At 40.7% G+C, this 17,241-nt stretch overlaps 1 protein-coding gene across 1 annotated transcript in view; it reads right to left on the bottom strand.

Annotated features, from left to right (window-relative positions):
* LOC122800801 (ras-related C3 botulinum toxin substrate 1) overlaps positions 1 to 16,777 on the bottom strand; it is a 581,096-nt gene extending 564,319 nt beyond the window's left edge. The window contains exon 1 of the mRNA XM_044070082.1: positions 16,526 to 16,777. Coding sequence (XP_043926017.1) covers positions 16,526 to 16,560 — 35 coding nt within the window. The 5' untranslated portion in view covers positions 16,561 to 16,777. The remainder of the gene's footprint in view (positions 1 to 16,525) is intronic.
* Between the last annotated feature and the right edge of the window lie 464 nt (positions 16,778 to 17,241).

Raw genomic sequence — 17,241 nt, 5'->3', positions numbered from 1 at the left:
GAATTGTTTTTACTACTTTTCTATAAAAAAAAAAAAAAAAAAAAAAAAAATTGTAAGCCTGTTTCCTATCTTTCCTGTAATTAGTGTTCCAAATACAGATTTGCTGTATCCAGGACTGTTTGTAAGCTTCTGAGCCCCACAAGCCTTTCTGTGTTGGAGGGAAGCCTTCTAGCTTATCAGTGGGAGTGGTAAGCATAGGTAACCCGTCTACCACACAGGGAGTGGTTCTGGCCCAGAATTTGTAGTTAATTGGCCGTTTGGGCGGTTTTCCATCTCTCTCAACTTTCTAATTTGAAGGCCTGCATTTGCACTTGTTTGTCATGTAACTCCTGGGCCCATCTCATTTGCTCACTCAAAAAAAAAAAAGAAATATCTGCTTTTACTGTATTTGTGTTTCTTCCTACTTTATTTTGCTTTTGCGTCATCTTAAAAGTACTCAATTGTATTTATTACTGCTTGGTGTAACTCATTCTAAGCCTTTTAGTTTATGCACTTGGGCTTCAGACCAGTTGTTTTACATTAAGGTGGTTTGTGGTCTGCACTGTAGTGGCAGAACAGGTAGCTTACATCCTTCTAAGTTGGGAACTGCTGACTGAGGGCTCAGTGTCTGTTATTCTAAAAGTGTATTAATTCTGGTTTAAGCACTTGGGCTTCAGGCCAATTATTTTACATTAAGAGGGTTCGTGGTCTGCACTCTTGTGGGAGGAGAGGCTGGACTCTGCCCTTCTGAGCTGGGAATTTCTGGTTAAAGGCTTATAGTGCCTGCATATTTGAACTGCTTCTTACTGAAATTGGTACACCTTGTTTGCTGTAGCATAGACTAGATCCAGGCCTGCTGAGTCTAGCTTTGTTTGTATGCTTGTTGTTTGTTTATTTCCCTGAAACGCTAATTCCACCTAAAATGCGGCTTTTCAGCGATTCTGTGGATCCCTAGTGATATCTGCATTGCTTACTGTACTTATTTCCTTGTTTCACTTGAAAGAAAGTTACTGTTTGTCGTTTTTGCATTTAAGTTACCTGTAACACATTGCATTTAAGTTACCTGGCACTTGCTCACTAAAGCAATTATATAAAAGTCAGCACTAAAAAGTTAAAAGCACTACACCCTCACAAACTCCCCTTGAGTACCTTGTTCCCCACTGGCTCTTTTTTTCAATTATAAAGGAATTCCCAATACTATTCTAGCATGTCCAAAGGTCAGTTGTCAATCTCCTTTCCGGTCCAGCTGGTGAATCTGGGAATCGAGGCAATGTCACAACTGCCTCATGTACACAGACAACCCTCTCCTCCTCCCAACAAATTCCAACACATGTGAGAGATGCAACCATATAGCCAAACTGGAGGCTAAGCTCTCTCAACTCAGTACTGGCGTAACCAGTCAGGAGGAGAAGGAAACCACACTCACTATAATTCCAGTCTCACAGACCTACCACGACAGCAAACCAAACACAAACATACTCGGAGGCTCTAAATAAAAATCTGCCTAAGCAGCAGAAACCTCCAAAGCAGACACCCAAGCAACCACCACCCCAAAACAAAACACGTGCAACACAGAGCTCACAAAGCCAGTGTGCCGAACAGTCACAGACGGCCCTTAAGGCTAAACACCACATCGGATACACTTGTAATAGGTGACTATCGTCAGGCACACTGACGTCCCGCTCACCAGGTTGAACAAGAAGGTCACGGTGAGCTGCCTGTCGGGCACTAGGATCCGCCACATAACACAAGCACTCAGGTCACTCCAAGGCAAGTGCAAATATGACTCTGTCATTGTCCATGCTGGTGTGAATGACTTGAGACGAACCTCCCTAGACTACATGGAGAGACAGAGGAGCTCTCTGAGCATGTAGCCCAGGCCAGTATGACCCTGACCTTGAGTAGCATCTTACCCTCACCAAGAATGATGCCACAATATGAAGACAAGATGATAAAATTTCAACAATTTGCTTACGTATTGGTGTCATTCAAAGGGAATCCAATGCCTGTCAGCCTGGGATGACATGCTAGACAAGCCACGATGCTTCGCTAGGGACGGCTTGCACCAGTCACCCCTGGGCTTTCGGATATTGGCAAAGGCTCTTGCTACCCCCCATAGTGCCTTTTTTAGGCAAGGCTCAAGAGACAAACCCATCTCCATAGGTATCACAAGGGATAAGAAACTAAGAGTAATGCTACTCAATGCCAGAAATCTAAACCTAAAGATACACGCACTCGAAACTCTCCTTAGCACGGAGAACATAGATATCTGTGCAGTAGCAGAAACCTGGTTCAAGGCTACCGAGAGCACCCCAGCACTACCAGGTTATACCTCATGCCATGCTTTTCAGCCCCAAAACTTGGACCTAACCACAAAAGGAGGGGGAGTATCAATATTCGTCAAAGATACCCACACCTCCAGGTTGGTGGCACAGCACGAAGCAGAGACTATCCATGTGCAACTAACAGTGGGTAAAACTGCCTTCCAGTTTATAGCCTGCTACAGACCACCCTCCCAAACCTAGGAACCCCACTCGGCCTTCCTGAGAACACTGGAAAATATGAAGATCTCTCCAAACATCATTATATTGGGCGACTTCAACTACCCAAACATAGACTGTGAGCATTACTCTAGCTCCAACACCCTAGCCCAAAGGTTCCTAGAATTTATACACTCAAATGCTATGGAACAACTTGTTACCACTCCCACAAGAGGGGAAAACATACTGGACCTGATCACCACCAACATGGGGACTTTATGCTCCAGACCAGAAGTGTATCCCTCAGACCATAAACTAATCTCACTGGATATTCACATCCCGACCCCACCCCCTGCCCAGAAAATCACAGTGAAAAACTTCTCTAAAGCAAATTTCACACTCCTCAAAACAGAGGTGGAATCCTTCAAAGCCCCCGGGCCTGTGGAAAATATGGCCCAGACCGCAGAATCCTTTATAAACGCATTCTATGAACACCTTCAGGAATGCATGGATCATGCAATCCCAAATAAAACCAAGACCCAATCCTCCAAAGGCAGACGTCCTGTCGGGTGGACCCCAGCCATAAACAAACTATACAATAGGAGGAGGAAGCTATTACATGATGGAGCAAAATCCCAAAAAGGGAAGGCATCTCTGATCAGTATTAGCAAAAAACTACAGGCACTCATAAAATCGTCTAAGGCCAGCTTCAAGAGAAAAATTGCGCAGGACACCAAGGATAATCACAAGGCTTTCTTTAGTTATGTTAGGAACCTGGGTGGGAATTCCCAGATATGCTCAGAATTGGTCCAAAATGACAAGAAATACACCGAACCCACAGACATTGCCAACATCCTAGCTGACAGGTTCAGCGCAAACTTCTCCCCCCCCACCAAAAGGGCAAATAACTATCCCAGCTGAGTGCTGCCCCCCCCCCCCGACATCTCAGATGCTCAGGTAAGAGCCGCCCTCTCCAAAGCAAAAACACAGCATCAATGGGACCAGACTGTGTCCCGGGCGGCGTCCTACATGAACTCCAAGAAGAGCTAAACCCAAACATAAAACTACTGTTCAATCTCAGCATTACTACAGGATATGTACCCAAAGAGTGACGTACAGCAACAGTGGTCCCTCTCCACAAAGGTGGTGCCTCAACGGATCCTGGAAACTATCGCCCCATAAGCCTGACTAGCTTGGTCTGCAAAGCTATGGAAAGGATCATCATGGACCTCATAAATAAAGATATTGGGGATCTACAGACACTGGATCCTACCCAGTTCGGCTTTGTTAAGGGCAGATCCTGCCTCTTAAACCTGGTCGACTTCTTTGAAATAGTAACCAAGGCCATTGACGAGGGGAAGGTGGTCCACACAGCCTACCTGGACGTCGCAAAAGCCTTCGATACAATACTCCACTCGGGCATTATAGATAAGCTAATCAGCTTAAATATAAACCCCTATGTCACTAGATGGGTTGGAAACTGGCTCAAGGACAGAACCCACATGGTTAGAATTGCTGGAGCCATTTCAGACTCCAAACCAGTTACAAGTGGCGTCCCACAAGGCTCAGTCCTGGGACCTCTCTTGTTCGGTATATATTTCTCGGAGGTACAGGCCAACACTGAAGACAAAGTTCGCAGATGACTGCAAACTGGGTGCCACAATAGACTCTCCAGCCGACACAAGCATCCTCCAAAAGGGCCTCATAGAAACAGACAACTGGTGCCAGAGCCATGGCCTCAAGCTAAATGCCAAAAAGTGTATAGTCATCCCCTTTGGCAAAAACAAAAGTGCCCACAAATTACCACATAGGTGGTAATCCATTAAGTATAGAAGAAGTAATTAGGGACCTGGGGACCCAAGTCGATAGCAATCTCTCATTTGACAACCACGTGGCCAAAGTGGTTAGACAAATTTTATATAGCCCACCTAATCATGAAGGGATTCACATCTAGATCAGGGGAGGTAATCGTGCCTCTTTACTCATCTCTCAGGCCCATAATTGAGTACAATGCCCCTTTTGGGATGTACCTTACCAGACACCTGCAGCAACTGGAAAGACCACAAAAGTACCTCACCAAGAGGATCAAAGGGCACAAACAGATGCCATATGCTGCCCGGTTAAAGAAACTCCAGCTCTACTCAGTGGCATACCGCCTGCTCAGAGGCGATCTGTGCCTGATGTATAAAGCCATGTTCAACCCGGAATTAATGGACATGCTGCACCTCAGAAAATCCAAATCCCATCGAGCTACGCACTCGAGAGACTTGAACCTCAGCACTGAAATAAATAGGACATGCTGGAGGGACAGATTCATAACCCAGAGGCTCCCTTCACTCTGGAATAAAATCCCAGTCCAGGTTAGGCAGAGTCCCTCACTGACTCCCTTAAAAGAGGAATCTTGATGAGTGGATGGGAGATCGTAGGTTTACCCCGGGTATCACTTCTGTGTCACTGTTAGACAGAGGCACAGTATACTAACCTTGAAAAAGGGCATAGCAAAATTAATTTAAAATGAGTGGCGAAAGCCAAACACACTCTGGCTAGGCTTATAAATGCCCTAGGGCAGATAGGTTCATAAACACACCATGTTAGACAATGTTCATAAACACACCATGTTAGACAATAAAACAACATTTCTGAACATAGCCCAAAGGATGTGGTCAAAAAATACCTGTAAAGTCTGAACACATGAGCACAGATTAGAGCCTGAATTCCAGTTTCTACTGATAAGGTAAGTACTCGAGTTGCTGTAACTAATACATCACCACATGAAGGAATGTGGCTACTAAAAGAAAAATAAGAAGAGGATGAGGAATGGTTATACCTACATTAGTAGATTACCAAGGAAGATGTGACAAAAAACAAATAAATCCGGTTGTACTTGGACCTGCTCGGGATTACTGATCGCTTATTTTCTTGGACGGTGTTTGGTGTCAAGACACTTCAGAGAAAATTGCTACAAGGCATAAGTAAAATGAAAGCTATATGGAAATAGACTTCAGGAATTATATTGAGTCTTCAAGAGAAAAAAGGGCTCCAAATGCATAAGTGTTTTTCCAAAAAAGTGGAAGGAAATTTTGGGAGGGGGGGATTCAGGAATCGTAGATTCCCATGTATACCCTCCTCCCTAGACCTCAGGACCCTCTCAACCCACGTTAGAATGGCTGGTACAAAAAGAATCAAAAACAAAGTATGCAACCGAAAAAGAAAGTGGCAGGGAAGCACAGAATCCCAAGTTTAAAAAAAATTACATACACACGTTCATGTATTATATACACACATCCTCCCTGTGGTTGAGTGGCCTCCGAAAGACATGCGTGAATGGGCGTGCCTTTGCTGAAGGTTGGGCGTCAGGCTTGCAACTCGGCACCATAAAAATAGACTGCCAAATCATTAGCGGAACAGAGTTCCTCTGTGGCGACCCCTAACCGGGAAAAGCCGAAAAGACAAACAACAACATACAGACATAGTATTTAAATTTATTTCAGACATTTCTAAGTGTACATTCTGCATAACATTAACCATCATATCCATACATTTTAGAACACAATAAAAGTTTTACATTACTTGAACAAAATGAATACAGTACACTTATTTTTGCAGATCTTGCTGCCCTGACAGGCACTGTTTTGATACAAAACATTTAAGAAAGTTGATATATACACACACACACACACACACACACACACACTCCTGAGATGGTCCAAATATATAATAAAATCACCAAATAAGGGAACTTAACAGTTTTGCCCAAGGGAAAGTACAGCATTTCAGTACACCAAAACTCAAGCATACTAACATAAACTACCTATTACATCCAAGTAGAAAGGAAAGAAATACTCACACCCACTAGAACAAAAATATTTTCTTTTGTACTTTCATTTGGAAAGAAAAAAAAATAGTTTGAAGACTGTGTTAAAACTGCAAACAGCAGACATAATATCAGAAGTATCACATATGACTCAAAGTATGCATTCCCTCAAGGCCTAGCTTGTGCTTCAGTTGATTTCTGTTGGTAAATTCCTCAGAAATCAAGAATGACAGTGCTGTGATTCAGACTTTATACCCCGTACAGTTTTCTTTAAAGTACAGGAAAGTTTTTTCCCTGGATTCGTCTGAACATTGATCCTCCCAGACGCACATGCTCAGTTAATACAATACACATTTTTGAAGATGCACCTGACATTTTGTAGAAATGCATACAGACAAGTTAAGGTAAACGTTTTTATTCACTGCTCATAGTTACAACATTAGAATATCTTTTTTTCCACTGCCTGGTTAATTTTCAAAGGCATGATCAAGATCCAAAAAGATTTTAGCTCTCTCTATGCCACTCCCTTGTTAGAGAGATAAATCTAATGTAAACACCCCATTTGGGATAATTCCCACCCAACAAAAATCCCAGCTTGAATGATCTCAATATTTCCTAACCAAGAAGTGTGTTCCTTTAGTTATCCAGAGGAGATTAAAGTCTCTTTTTTTTCATATCAAACTCCTACATTAAAGACCAGTCTTTACCTTTCAGGCTGTGACCCTGTTTTATCACATCTTCTCCAACTAAAACACCGGCAATGTTAATATGCTCCCAAAAACTCTCCTTTTCACATTCTGTGCCAAGATCACAGTGCTACTACTGGTCCTACACTTCCTCTGCCTGTTAAGTGTATTATTGATAGTAACCTACTACTTGCTGCCTTTGTCATTTGTTAACTGGTCTGATCCCTTTCAGTCACAGCCCAGGCTCAATGAGCAGAGAGGACAGATTATGGAGTATGGTAAAAGTAGAGAACATTACAGCGTTGTAATATACAACACTGTATACATACACATTTTAACATTTTTTACTTGATCTGACAAGTTCTACAGTAAGTGATGGTTTTATGTTTTTTAAATGGATGTTGAGGTGTGCGACTGGATTACCCAAAGTCATGAAAACAAGTACAAGTGGCTTCCTCCTGAAAGTGCTTCCAAAGAGCAGCCTTGAGTGCTGACAATATCCTTGTTTTAGCATTTTACAATAGTGTACTGGTAAGAAGTATTGCTCTACGAGTAATAGGGAGCCAACGATAGTCTTAAGTAAATTATTGTGATGCTTTCTGGCATGTACTAATCTTCAAATTCTAATTTCAATAACCTGCAGTTTGTTGGTATTATAAAATGACTAAAAGCATATATGGGCAAGCTGTACTTGATTTTTGGTAGCAGCATTTGATTCTGGAGGTGGGTGCAAAGTTTGTCTTTCCAATTTAAAATGGGCTGTAATCTTGCAAATCCTAGCAGCCACAGTTATAAATCTAAGGGCAAAAGGCAACCACCTACCAGTTTAAGGCACGCTGTTCTTAGTACTAAAGGGGAAAACATTAAAATAAAACATGTGAAAACAAAAAAGGGACGTTAAAAATCACACTATACCTGTGCAGTCTGCACAAAATGCTCCTGTTTGCCACAAATCAATCTAATCAGAGATTTTACACCACTAGCCTCTACAAAATAGATGGTGTTGGTTGTGGCCTGTTTTGTTGTGTGGGTGTGCCACAATCTGACACACTCCACATGGCTTAACTTTGCTACCTTACCCCCAAAATTGTCCACCTTTACCACACTGTTCCCAAACCACCAATGGCCCCTCAAATTGCACATTTCTGTTCTAGCTAACCAACCCTCTTTATTAACTCATATCCCCCAATCTCCTTGGCCGCCACCACCTTAGGCTTCACAACTCCATCCACCCCCTATTCAAGTCCACCTATCCCCAATTCCTCAAAAATCACCAGATTTTAGCTCCATAAATCTAAACACACAAATCTGCCACTTCCATCTCCCAGACAGCTGGCTAAAAAACCCTCCTACTTTCTTGCCACATCACATACAAAACAGTTCAAATTAACAAACTTGTAAAGAAAAAAAAAATTGCACCTAAATACATAACCTCGCTGCTTCATTATACATGCCTTTTTTCCCCACCTCACTGCTTCATTATACACTCCTTTTTTTCCCCACATCGCTATAATAAAAGTACGTTCTTAAAGAATTCTAACTTATTTACATCACCCCCCATTCAGCCTATCCCCATCATGTTCCCCCTACTTCTATCTGCATACTTACTCTCCCGACCCAAACTTTGTATCCAGAACACTCCTCATAACCCATTCCTTGTTCACATTATCCAATATTTCCCCACATTACTTACCATCAATCAAGTCCACCATCTAAAATATAAGCTCTTCAAATCAGCTAGCTACATGCCCAAGTACGCCCTCAATGACAAAAGCCTTTATACTTCTCTCCATATCTACCCACACCACTTCTACTCTGTGGAGATATTTGCCAAATCCCATCTCTATTCAACAACCATGTGTGGAAACCAATACTCCCACTACCTCAACCTTTCATGTAGGCCAGTGCAAAACTACCAAAAACAAATTTTAACAACATTCAAAGCGTTTGCAACAAACTCATTCAAGTGCACTCTTCAGATCACAAAATAAGTCACTAAGACCAGACACCAGTGACTCAGAAATGATTCCACCTGGATACACCAGTAGAAGAGACAAAATGTCCACAAGAAGTATTACTACACTATACTCCAGCACTGCATAACCACCTTTTGAGTGAAATTCCAGATTTCAGTGAAGCTGCAATATTACCAACACAGCTAAAAAGGTTAACTAAAACAAATCAGTATGCTTCACTGCAGTGTCATACCCCCAAATGAACCCCGAATTCTCAAAGACTTCATATCACGAGCATCTACTAACTCCCCTAAGGAGACCCACATTCTTGGTGATGTTATAAAGTGGTTTACTTCCAAGCCTCATACAGGTATTCACAGCCTACAAATCTTTTCAGCTTAACCCAGCTGGCTATTAAAAACAAACAGCAACAATGAAAACATTCTAGAATCTATACACTGGCGGCTGTCAAAGTATTAGACACACCCTCTAGTACACAATCAAGGCTCACCGGAGTGAGCATCATCCCACTTGTGTTATCTCATTGTCCAGCAAAAGCTCTTAACTCACATTAAGACAATTAAAGTTTAAAATTCCAGTAAACATCTTTACTGATCCACAATGTTCCCAAACATATCTAGACATTTTAACGCCTTTAAAATGGTAAAAAGTACTAACTATACTTTTCTAAACCATCCTAAAACCCACACCCCCGAAAAGAAAAAAAACAAACAGAGCTCTACAGTTAACTTTACCAGCTAAGTAAATAGAGAAAGCCTGGAAAACCTGGTATATCAATAGGTACATATAAAATCTTTCACAGTTCCTAACAAACCCACAGGAAAGAAAATGTAGCTTAAAAACTACAGGCCGTAAAACTCAATCCCAACCTGGAATTTATGATCCAGGATCTCTGCCCAACATCCTTACAAATATAACACTGACAACTATAAAGTCCAAGGTAGTAGGAAGCACCCCACTGAAACGAAAGGCAATAAAAAACCACACTCATTTTCCAGAGTTTCACACAGAAGACGTTAACGTTCACAATGGCACATTCGTTTTAATCTGTAAAAAGACTTCATCAGATTTCAATTTATACATGCGGCAATTAAAAAGCCACCAATAAAACGCTTACAGTCAAAAACAAACATTGCTAATTGTTGCTTAGTACTGCTGTTTAAAACCTTGTTCTCAAACACTAGCCAAAACCACTTTTTAAAAGAAACATTAAAATATTGACAGACAAAACTATCAGTAAAACATTAAAAAGTGCAATATAACCATTGAATGTATGTATATTTAAATATACTTAAATTTTAACACAACCAGCAAATTCAATTAGCATTTTAGTGCAGCCAAACCTCTAACATTAGGCAAGGGCAATAACTCTTGAAAGTGCAACTACATGCCTGTTGCTCTTGCCTCTTTCCAAAGCCCTCCGAAACAATGCATCCACACCCAACTCCCAATTTCTATCAGAGGGAGTTTTTTCTTTGACACTACTTTCGACTATACCACAGCATCATCACTCCAAAGCTGCAAAAACCTTCATAGACATGAGGGCAAACTGGTGTAATCGATATTTTTAGACCAGTCCTAGAAATTTGACATTGTGTCCACCCAATATACTCTTATTCTTGCAAACCTTGGCCTAAACCTCCACTACAAAGTGGGGTAGCTGTTATGAGTAACAGAACTTGACCTACTAAATGTTAATCTGCTCACCCTTCCTTCCTGCCTATTTACTTTTGACACAGTAACCAACAAGGTGACATCCTTGGACCTCTACTGCTCAATCTATTCATAAACATATTCTAGTCTCCAGCCAATCCTCCCTTACACAATATGCAAATAAAACCTTTATCTGTCCAGCATGTACCATGCTTGAATTACAGTCCATCACACATCTACCTTTGACAACACTGAGAAAATCGATGGTCAATTCTCAACTGTTAATGAATCCTTAAACAAAAAAAGAGTTGTGTGTGAAAAGCATTTACGTACAGCAAACATTTTCAGCTTCCTCAATATAAAATCAAGATTGACGCAGTCTCAAATCTCCAGGTCACTTGGTAGTAGCATTGAGGATATCACAAATGATGTCCCCCACTCAATGCTCAAAACTTACCAAAAACTGGGAAGCGAACACAAGGCCAGTCTCTCTCTAAACAAGTTAACACTACAGCAACTTTCTATCACTTATCAAGCCTTCCATATGCACCCCCTAACTGGCCAAACTCAACTAATGCTACATTAGAAACAGTCAAATGTATACCCCATCTCCCCAAATGAAACCATCACTGCACTTCAAAAGTTTTCATGAAGGAGTTCACCAACCACCTTAAATTCACACAATAAGAAAATGTACTAATGGTACACATCAAGATCCCTACAATCTATAAACATATGCACCTGGCATGTACCAAAATCCACTAACCAACAAGGGACTGCACAGTACTACAATTCTGCACCCCCCAATACAGATAGCGTGCATTTTAAAAGTATGATTTTCATACCAAGTATCAACACTATTCAATTCCAGTGTCTAAAACTGCGCTACCAGTAAAAACCTGTAAAAAAACTTCCCCTTTCCATTTTAACAACCACAGTCAAATTCCCCACCTTAATTCAGTTGCAGTCTAGACCAGTATTCACACAAGTACTACATTACCTAACTGATGCTACCAACTTTCACCTCATATTTCCATCTCCCTTTCATGTCCCTCAATCATAAATTACATTCTAACATCATTAGACAGTTTAATAATTATGGCTTTACTAACTTTTCCTTCATCATATTTTGGAGTTTTTAAAACTGTATACATGAACACCCTGGAACAACTACTCAGAGTTCACACTATGGGGAAACAACATCTTGCATATTTGCTAATATGAGGCATCTTACACTATTCACTGCGGACCTTCATCACTTTTTAGAGCTGACCATGAAGCAGGCTCTCCGTGTGTTTGTGTGTGTGTGTGTGTGTGTGTGTGTGTGTGTGCAAACAGAGGTGGAAAGAGAAGGAACAAAAAGAAGAAAAGGAATCCACTGACAACTTCTCCCTCTGGTACAAAGAATTCTCCAAGACAACCTACTTACTCCCAAGGGTAAGGGATATAACAGCAAACTTCAAATCCACACAAAATCCAATTAACTCTACTAAATATGTGGAAACATACATACATAATGCTATAGTTTAGGGGTGTATCTGTACTGATTCAGTAGTAACAGGTAGAAAACAAGCAAAGGGCATATCAAAAAATCATGCCCCACTGCTGGAACTTTTATTCTAAAGCTTGCTGATATTAGAGCATGAATGCATATTTGCTGAAAGAAAAGTGCAATACACAGAATGATACAGCCCTCACCATTAAATTAAACAAACAACCCTGGTGCTCTACTTAATCTACCAAAAGCAAAGTCAGAGGTGAAAATAGCCATCCAAGAAAAGATCACAACACTTTTTTATATTGACAAACAGAGCAACACAACAACAATGCACTGAGCTGATCTTACCTATATTGAAGATGAAGCTGTAGCTATTTTACTGGCAGATTAATTTGGCTCCAACTTTACCCTTCTCCCATCTACTTCACACAAAATATCTGAGCCAGACTTGCCATCAGCAATCACACAAGTACAGGCTTTAAAAAAAAATGTATCAATGGATCCCTGACAACATCCCAGGATGAATCTTGAATAGCATGAAGGATGATTTAGCTGCACCCCAAGCACTGTTCAACATTCACCTTCATACTGACTTTGTACCAAGTGAAACAGCAACTCATCCAGCTGCATAAGTAAAGACCCTCCACAGACCCAGGCAATTACAGATCAGCTTCACATGCCAAGCCATGGAAAGAATTGTGTAATTAAAAAGGACAGAAATGGATCCAGTGTTTGGAAGATCCCAGTTTGGATTCCTCAAAAAGGTAGGTTATGCTTAATCTGGTGGACTTTTTGAAAAGGTCACTAAAGGAATAGATGAAGGCAAAATAGGGCACAAAGCCTACCACAAGCTTGCCAAGCTTTTGACAATCTTCCATAAGCACAGTAAAACCACTTCATCATCCGCTGGACTGCCAACTGGTTCACAGACAGCTTCCCTTATTTTGACCTGCTACATCTTACCTCCAAGACCAGGATAAACACACACCAGTAAATCAATGGAGCCTGCAGGGTCTGGTGCTGACACTTCTGATCAGCATCTACTTCTCAAAAGTAAAATACAATACCAAAGGGCCCCGATTAACTTGCATTTACTGAGGACTACAAGCTAAGAGCAGTGATCAAATCACTTAAAAGTTCTACAATCATAAAGGAAAACTTGTCCCAAACAAAATTAACTAGTGCCAGACTCGTGAATTAAAGCTCAACAGCAAAGAATGCTCCCCTGGATAACTAACATTAAACAACACACCCCTAGGAGCGGACCCAGTAGTTTGGGAATTTATGTGAACAGTGACCTACTTTTGACTGGCAGGTGTCCATTGCGGTAAGGACACCTTTCTATACAGCACCACTCAAACATGAGGATTACTTCTAGATCCGCAGAGCCCTCATTAGACCAGTCATTGAATATAATGCTCCTGTTGACATGTTTATGTCTAGGCACATAAAACTGGAATGCCTACAGAGATCTTACAAAAATGATACAAAGTCTAAACAATATGTCCTAAATGAATGGCCTCAAAACCAACCTCATTGTTACACAATCTCTTACAGACTTCTAAAACGCAACCTGTGTTTAGCACACAGGGCATCCTCAGACCCATTACCGATTGACTCATTTGTCTTGCAGATGTGAAGTATCTGAAACAATTTACCCAGAGACCTAAACCTAATCTGCAATATTAATAGAATGGATTGGAGGGACAGGTATACCCCTGCAGATGACACCACTGCACTGGAACTGACTCCCCACCCATGTAAAACATCTCAGAGGACATTCAAGTGTAACTTGAGTCAAAGAATGAGAAACTGTACCCCAGGATCTCCCTCCCCATACAGCTAGTAGACACGGCTTCTAAATGCTTTATTTTAATGCGCAAGTACCCACCAAATATCCGTTTTGATCTAGTAATTATCTAACAAATACAGACCTTGGAAAATGTTAGGTGAAGCTAAACTCCAATACAATACGGTAATTTTAAGCACCAAATGACATCATTGGCTACGCTTAAAATAGCTTGAAAGGGCAGTTAGCTTAGTCCTAACAAATTAGCCCGCTATGTTGCACTGCGCCAATAATCACAGTATCTCCTTGTCCTCCCTCTGTCATTCATTTTTACTCGGCTTTCATCTCTCCACTTAGTTTTCTTTCATCCCCCACTTAAATGTTCTCAAGGCCACTATATATATATATATTTTTGCACTGGACAACACACTCAGAAACGTATACTCCCCCCCAGAAGTGTTTTCCATCTATTTTCCCTTACAATACACATATGATATAACACACAACCACTGTTATTTTCACTAACCTGTGCAATTGACTCCACTGTTGAAGGATATCCGCTTATTTTAACTATTAAAATGTTTCTGTAACTAGAGCCTGAAAATGTCCCAGTTAGATCAGTGTTATACTCTTTCACAAAAAAAAAGTTACAGTAATCTCATACTTTGGAAAATGCTTTACTCCTGTCAAAGCCAACATTCAGCTTTTTTAAACCTTCCCAAGCACCAATTTATTTTCTGTGTCTTGTACTTAATGCCTAACGCATAGCAAATTAAAAAATGTACACTGCTGCTAACTCATTCAAGTCACTTCTGCCAAACAACCAAATTACAAAAGGAGAAAAAGTCTGAATGAACATCTGGGTAACTAATTACAAGATGTCAGAATCACACTTCTCGGTAGGCTCTCTGTCAAAACTCTTAACAGCACTGGTTTATGAATAAAGGTGGATGGATACAAAGCACCAAAACAAGAACCGAAAAGCAACAGAGTCGAACTCATAACGCACGTTAACACTTTTGGAGCAACAGGTCAAATTTAGAGCATTGTCAACTTTTACAATTAAAACAAGAACGAACTTATAACCTAATCAAATTACTTTCAACTAGTCGTTACTGTAGAATACATCATTTGTAGAAGTCTGATCTTTGTCAAAGTGTAGTCTAAGCCTCTGCCCCAAGTCAGGGCTGAAAGGGTCCAATGAGACCAACGCATTCATCTGGTCGCCAAATAAAAATGCTACAACTTGGCTCGTCCGTAAAACTTTTCAAACATGTTAAACCAGCATAAACACTGAACATCTGTTGACTGTGTAAGCCGACTAATCCACGCACATCTTTCAGACACAACCCATATCACAAAAGGGAAAAGTAAACGACACATATTGAAACACAGTGACAGTTACCATGCTTTGAATAAATGGGGGAAAAGGGAAGACATAAGGAATGGAAAGAACACAATCTCCGCGTAGAAAGTGAGCAGTCATATACACCGATGACCTCCAGGTTGCAAATCATCCATTATAGACCCATGTAAAACTATGCTTCCCGATATTCTACACCGCCTTTTTCAAACGTATGTGTGTACTAGTATGTCAAAACAGTGAGTAAATTTTACAGCCAAGTGGGTCTGATTCACAGGGACCTCTCCCGTCGTTGGGGTTAGTGACTCAATCCCCAACAGCCTAACTGGTCCAGAGAATCACTAAATAACGCAGTTATTCAATATACTGGTTCCCAAATTCCAACTGTTATTGAAAGCAAAAATTCTGAAACTCTGAAATCAAACCAACTTTAACGTGACAAAAAGTAAAGAAAAAAATAGACCCTTCGTATAGCCTTGTCTTTGCATACAAATTCAGACAGCAAACCCAAACAGGGAGAACCGCATACAAACTGCGAGCACAACTGCATAAGAAGACATAACCTAGTATAATACAACACAATAATGAGGAGCCCACAACTGCTGAACTCATCTTTTAATGGTTGAACCCAAACGTAAACCAGCAGCGTTACTACAGGAAATGCAGATACAAGCATACAAAAGCGGTTGGTTACTCAATGCCACATTAAAACTTTAAAAATCAGCAATTTGTAAACAACTTTAATTCACCGCATTGCAAACACACTTATTTACAAGGCCTTATAATCACAATCAAGTGTTAATTCAGAGGGCACTGTACAAATTCGAAAGTATGTAATGTGTTCAACAAAATTCCCAAATTAGCCGGTTCTCAATGGGAGAAGCGAGACTTAAAATACCCGTCTGATGCGTACGTTTCAAAACTTCATTCATGCATATATCAATAATCAACTTCATGATAAAATGTTAACACAAACAAAAGAATGGTCTGTATACATTTTCATCCAAGCAAACCTATGTCTACAGAACGGCCAACCACCGCAGAGTTTGAGGAGACTGATAAGCCTTAACCTCCTATTCATCTGCCCCCGCAGGCCTCGCCGAGCTTAGGGAACCGCTATCCCAAGTTTGAACTAGAGAGTCTCGGCTGGGCAAAGTGTTAAGGTCAGCTCAGAACTGACCCTATTTCAGTAACATAAACAACATACAGTATATACAGCATGACAGCTGGTGTCAAACGGCAAACTCATCATTCACAAGGAATCTTGGAAAAAGAAAACCAACTCACCCGTCTCCAACAACCACACACTTGATGGCCTGCATGTTTCAGATAGGTTATACACTCCCCCCGCCGGTAACAGCCGACTGGAGAAAAGCGCAGTCGTGGAGAAAATGTAAAAAGTTCTACTAAATGTAAACTCAATAACAACCTTCTCCGCCGCTACAACTTGGTTACAAACAGCCACCACCCAATTCCCGACTAAAGCAAAGATGCATCCGAGAGGAAGCCACAGCTTGCCTCACATCCGGCCTCACCTCTGCGCGCATCCAAGTGGGACGCGCCTGGAATCACCGAGTCAAGGAGTGTACGTCTGGACTGTCGTACTGCCTAGTGTAAAAATTGGTTAACCTGAACGTGCACAGTGCTCCCATTGCAAAGCATAACACATTAGGTAGATCTGCCACTCATCTTTCTTTACCTGACAGTTCTGATTTGCAAAGTATCTCATTGAAAGAAAGAAAAAAAAAAAAAACAGTAGTATACTTTGTAACTTTTCACTGAGTGGTATAGATCAATATACTTTATTTAAAATTACACGCAACATATTAATTACTTAATTTTTAGAACTTTTTATTAAAATTCTAACAACAGAAGGGAAAAATGACAGCCATATAACTATTTACAAAAGCCCATAACATGAATACCGAATAAGAGATTTTGTTAAACCATTAACATTTTACAAGTAAATCTGTAAATTTAAGCCAAGATTTATAAAGATGTTA

This window comes from Protopterus annectens, chromosome 1.part0 (assembly GCF_019279795.1).
Source record: "Protopterus annectens isolate FY-2018-M chromosome 1.part0, PAN1.0, whole genome shotgun sequence".
Lineage (NCBI taxonomy): Eukaryota > Metazoa > Chordata > Ceratodontiformes > Protopteridae > Protopterus > Protopterus annectens.
This window is presented reverse-complemented; position numbering and strand designations above follow the sequence as displayed.